This window comes from Salmo salar, chromosome 21 (genome assembly GCF_965601325.2).
Source record: "Salmo salar chromosome 21, fSalSal1, whole genome shotgun sequence".
Lineage (NCBI taxonomy): Eukaryota > Metazoa > Chordata > Actinopteri > Salmoniformes > Salmonidae > Salmo > Salmo salar.
The window spans coordinates 15,893,739-15,899,738 of NC_138311.1; the positions used below are offsets into that span (position 1 = coordinate 15,893,739).

Consider the following 6,000-nt stretch of genomic DNA (forward strand, 5'->3'; position numbering starts at 1 on the left):
TCCGATCTCACACGGCCACAAATCAGTTCTTTTAAGAATGCTGTTTTGACATGATACAGCTGTCTCTGCTGAATCGGCAGAACAAACAAATGATCAGGAAGCAGGCCCCTCCCACGCAGTGTATACCTTTCAATTTCGTTTTGGCTCTATGCCAGATCAAACCCTACAGACATCAGGGCTCTTACACAGAATCTAGCAGCTTGACTAATAGATGACAACTATACACACCATTACAGTGTACATGCGCATTTATGGGAACGGTATACATAAGCCTGCAACACCCTTTGATGGTAAGGAAATCAGCTACTTCGTCAGTTAAAAGGAATCAGGCACTCACAGCACATAGAATCATAAGACTGCCCTCCGTTTTTCTCGAGACTAAGAGCAGCTATAAGGTTTAACACAAGGCTGACATCTCTCTCCCATCCATTTCCTTCCTCTCCGTTAGCTCGCTCAGAATGAGATCCAGCAATACCACGGAACCCTACAATTCAAGTGGAGGAAAGACAGTCCCAGCAGTACCAGGAAGTCTTTACAAACAGCTCTGTATATTTACCTTCCTGCCTGGATGGAAGGGGTGTGTTAGGGGGCCAAAGCCCCACTGAGGCAGCGACAGAATCATTTTCGACGACTCCCAGCGCGTTAGGGTGGAAACAAGTAAACCACAAAGACAAACGTGTGGGTGTGTGTGTGTGTGTGTGTCACACACAGGAAGACAAATGATAAAGGCATGGGGGTGGGGTAGGAAAGCTCAACCTAAGGTTCTCATTATCCAAGATTGAGAGTAGATGAATGGAAAGTCTTTCCATACTTCCAAATTCATCAAATTAAAAAAAAAAAAAATCTCACACAAACATTATCAACGTATTACATTCGATTAGTCTTAAAGGAGACTCTGCAGGCCATCAGGTGTATCAAATTGCAGAGACAATTCAATAAAAGCTTTTAGAGTGGATGCTACACTCGTGATAATGTTCGTCTTGTAACAGAAACGTTTACTTCAGAAAAACAGCACTAAAACTACACAAATTCCTCATAATAAAAATTTAAATCAGTCTTAGTTTTGCCAGAAGTCTGCTCTGCAGACAGTTTTTCAACAATAAACAGAGAGGAGCTTGGACAGGACAGGACAGAGTTAACATGCTGCACTGTAGATCCCCATGACAGACAGCACTCTGCCCATCTGTCTCCAGCACTCACTGGTCATGTGATGTCAGCACCAAAGGGATGTGATCATGTGGCAAGTGATCTATGTTTGACTTACAGCACAGAGGGATAGAATATCAAACACTGATGTTTTGCTGTCAACAGCACATTGCTCAATCAGAGAGATTTGGCTTAATTGTTGGTCAGTTGAGAGGGGTTGTAATAGAACATTGCAAACTCACTTGTCACGTTTTCTTCATGTGTTGATGGTGAAAGACACATTCATATTTGAAGAATGTTTGTAAGAATTCTAAGGACGTTTCATCTAGTGCCCAAAATTTAGCAATGACTAAATGTAGAGCATGCAATTTATTCCAAATGGGAAAAAATATATATTTTAATTTCATACTATTGTGGCCACAAATTAGACCTTTCTTATTTATTGTTTTACTTTGAAAGCAAATAGTGAACATTGACTCACCCACATCCATTATCTGATATTCAGTTGATTATAAGCAGAAATAATTAATATCCGTATTGCTAGAAAATACATGATTGACATGCACTCATTTTCAATAATCTTTCCTATTCCCCGTTTTTCATAATCAATTTCCCCTTTCATGAATTATTTATCAATGAAATAGCCTGATACAAGATGTTTATTGGTTTTCCTCATAAATAACATATGTTCTCATGAAAAAAGATAATAAAGGCCTTGATGAGAAGTGAAAATGTAAGTTTGTTCAACCCTGACTACGCTCTGCCTCCATAATAATTGTCTTTGCAAAGTAAAAATCAACAACATAGATTGCAATATTCCTGCTACATTACGATTGATATTATAACGTGTTGCTTTATTTAATTGCATACTCATGTACATTATTTACACGAGAAGCAATGAATAAGACATGATTACCTTTATGGCTCACGTGTCACCATTGAAACCTTTCTAACCCTGATGAGGCTTTTCAATGTATTCTCTCTTTTTATGAGAGCCTCTTGGCAGAGAGAGACTCAACAGCAGGGTGGGTTTTACTGTGCACTGGGTAGGCCATCATTTTGCTCATGTCAAAAGTCGCCAAGAATGAGAATCATAGGAGCACAATGGGCGCTCTTTCAGCCCTGCGCCAACATAAAGAGCAGCACCTCTGTGCTGTTCAATTGTATACATTCCGCTGCCAAGCAACTCTCCAAACTTTATTGTAAACATTGTATAGGGCTTTTTCAGGCTCAGCATAATGCCATTGTTCACAGTCTCTGTATGTAATGTCCGATGGCAGTTAATGTGTTCACTTTTCATTGATTAAAGGCTTGTGTTGACAACAAATAACATTGATTTTTATTTATTTCAGGACTGGGAGCTGTGAGTATTTTAACAGTGATCGAACTTGTAAAAGCTTATTTACGTCAATGTAAACACTTTTTCAGCAGTAAGGACCATCTGTTGTTCAACTGCAAATCTGTGACCCCCTAGTCTAGCTGTTCAATCCACTACTGGATCACTCATATAGATAGATATCCCTTGCACTGACACCAGTGTTCAAGTACTCGGTTTTTAACCTAAAAGCAGCCTGTTCTGCGCCACTTGAATTCCTCAATCCCAGTACAGTAGCTGGTCTCCTGCCGAGACAGAAAGTTGCTTCAAAAACATGCTCCAATTTTCTGTGCTTTGTCAATGCTTTTCATTCCTGTGACAATATCTCATAACAAATTGACAAAAACAAGAACCCGAACAATGAATAATGCAATATTTATGCACTGGGGGAGGGAAACATCAGATACACACCTAAATAGACGGCATGTTTACAGCCATGGAGAGAAATCTGTGCCAGGCCCCCGCAATAAGACAATAACAGAGTCATTTCATTTGGATCCCAGCAAAGAGGCCAGCAGGACACAGCAGGACAGTGATAATGTAAACCACCATGTCAGTTATTCACAAAGCAGGGCCCTGTTTGAAGTGGACAAGCCATTTCTGTATTAAGGTCACCCCACACATATCTGGTGTGTCATAAAACAAAGTGAACGGGGCCACATCCCTTTCCATGCGGAAATCAAATGAATGGCCCTATTCTTGAATCAAATTCAAAGAATGAGTCTTTAGTCAATGGAAGAATGGGATTAGAAGGAAAAAACACTGAGGAATATTGCTCATCATTAGGAAGATGAGTTAAGGCAGCGTTTTATGACTAAATGACCAGCAGCTATGAATGCAGGTGATGTTGACTAACTTTGGCAAATAAGCTAATACTTTCTCTTCAAATGATATCTTCAAAGAAAAGAGAAACATGTAACCTGCTCTTGCTAGTATCACTTATTTTTATTGAAGCTCTTCAAATGATATCCAAATGGTAAATAAACAGCCCATGCATTCATAACACAGCTATAATAGGCTGTGTTGCTAACACAATGTCATTCTAAAATCCTGTTTAATGTCCTTTTCATTGGATCGACACACTCAGATGTCTATCACTGTTTGAAAACGTATCCTCATTTTACAGTCGCATACTAAGCAGCCTACAGGGCTGGAGCTCTGGGACCTTGTCATTTAATAGGCAGCCAAGCTGATTAAACATGTATGGAGCCTAACTGATGCAAAGTATTCTGTAGGAGCCTCTTGATGATCATAGGAGATGCCTGTAATTCAACTAAGGACTGCCAGTTGACCCCATATGCCCTCTGATTTTCAACACAAAATGTATTAATGATGCTCTAAAGACTTCTATGAAACCTGACTTGCGCTCTTATGACCATGAATCAATACAAAATAGAATATCAAATACTACATAAACAATTCATAATAGTTGAATAAATTGGGTGTATCTTGATCTAATACTTAAAGGTCCAATGCAGCCGTTTTTATCTCAATATCCAATCATTTCAGGGTAACAATTAAGTACCTTACTGTGATTGTTTTCAATTAAAATGGTCAAAAAGAAACCAAAAATAGCTTCTTAGCAAAGACCAATTTGTTAAGCAAGGATTTTGCTAGGACTGTCTTGGAGTGGGGAGGGGAAAACTGAAAACTAGATGTTATTGGCGGTGAGGTTTGGAACATGCTTTCTTATTGGTCACCAGGCAGGCCAAAACCATCTCACAAAAACTGTCTCTTACACTAAAAGGGCATTATCACAATTTTCAGTTTCACAGTATTATTCCAATAGTATTATTCCTCATAGTGTGGAAATATATATAAAACACAAGAAAATCACGTTGTTGACTGCACTGGACCTTTAATTATACGGCAGTGTTTAAGGGATTTGGTAATAACAGTAATCCTATAAATTGAATGTCCTTTCTATTAGCTAACCCTGGAGAACCACAATCTGGCCAATGTGAATCTAAATGATCCAAGTCAATAGTAACAAATAGTAACAACAAATATGTATGTCAGAAGAGTTTGACAGGTGTGGAGATGCACTAAATAAAGTCATCTCAACATATTTTCCTGAATAGGCGATAATATGCGTTTCAAATAAACATAACCCTAACGAACAAGAAATCTTACAGACAAAGTAGAGTACAATAATCGGGGCAGATGATGAAGAACATTTTCTTATCAATTGTGGAATCTAACCGCGCATTGTTCATTTTACAATGTAGCTACTTTTCAAGTACATAGAACACTGTTTTACTTTACCTTCGCTTGCAGGTATTGGGGGTAGTAATATGAGTACTGGGGGTACATCTGTTGTTGCCACGCTTTTCCCATGAATATAGAAATATGAACTAGTCGGTTACTTCAGTATTTCCGTCTATTCCGTTTTCCCGAAGTCAATTCTCTCGTTGGGGCGGGAGACCTCACCCTGGAACCAAACAGCGAAACAGTGGAATGTCCCAATGTCAGCCAGCCTCCGCGCAAATGAACTGCGTTTCTGCGTGGGAGTTGGACCTGATTCGGGTAATGGGCTTTCTCTGGTGTGCGTACATTCTGACTAGAGCTAAAGTGGTCACCGCAAATGCTGACCAGTTGGCTATGCATGAAACGTTCAGAATAGTTTAAAGACAACAGTTGTATATTTTTAGATAATACAATTTGTAGTTGAAGATACAATAACGAAGTTTCAGTCAATGATGAATTGGAAATTCCATAGGCCTACTCTCCAGACATCGGTCTCCGATGTTGGACAGGTACTCCCCTTTTCACCAGCAATCCAAACATTGCCATGTGACATCAATAAGTGAAGGATCGAAATTTACAGAATGGTTACTTTGAGGAAATGTAAATGCTTTTTCAATGTCAGTCAAGGGGAGGGTTTAGTTAAGTGATAATGCCAGAGAAGCCGGTGTTTTGAGGATATATTGGCACGGGTGTTCATCTCGGGAAGGCAAACCGTGCCAATATATCCTCCAAACACCGGCTTCGAGGGCATTATCACTTTTACACAATGGGTTACCAACATATTCAAATAATGATTGACATATTTTAATAAAATAAATATATTTTGATTAATTTATTCATGCTATTTCATTCTTCCACAAGATATAGTCCCGACCGAAATCTAAGGTTGCTACCCAAGCCGACTGGTCGTTTGTTCTGTCGTTTAGGTTGCCAGAGACACTACCCAGTCATGAAGTATTTTTGTTCTGTATCTATGTATGCGACCCAGTTGTTCCTACTAAATGTTCCATGGCCATACTGGCTGGCAACGTTCTTATCCCCTGCTTGCTAGCTAGCCAGCCAACTGCTGCAAATGTACAGTCACGTCAAACAGTGCAGCCAGAATATCAGCAAAGTAGCCGCATTTGCGTATGTTTGAGCTGTTTTCTAGTGACATTTATTTGGATACACCCATAAGCATTTTGCTACACTCGCAATAATATCTGTTAACCATGTGTATGTGACCAATAACA

At 39.4% G+C, this 6,000-nt stretch overlaps 1 protein-coding gene across 5 annotated transcripts in view; it reads right to left on the minus strand.

The window, feature by feature from the left end:
• Positions 1-5,020, minus strand: part of LOC106581710 (RNA-binding motif, single-stranded-interacting protein 1) — a 71,557-nt gene extending 66,537 nt beyond the window's left edge. The window contains exon 1 of one of the 5 annotated variants that reach the window (XM_045704463.2): positions 4,787-5,020. In XM_045704463.2, the coding sequence (XP_045560419.1) occupies positions 4,787-4,858 (72 nt within the window). In that variant the 5' untranslated portion in view covers positions 4,859-5,020. Of the gene's footprint in view, positions 1-556; positions 696-4,786 lie in introns of those variants that run through there. The other 4 variants (XM_045704464.2, XM_045704459.2, XM_045704460.2 and 1 more) reach the window with 4 other exon arrangements.
• Positions 5,021-6,000: the final 980 nt, after the last annotated feature.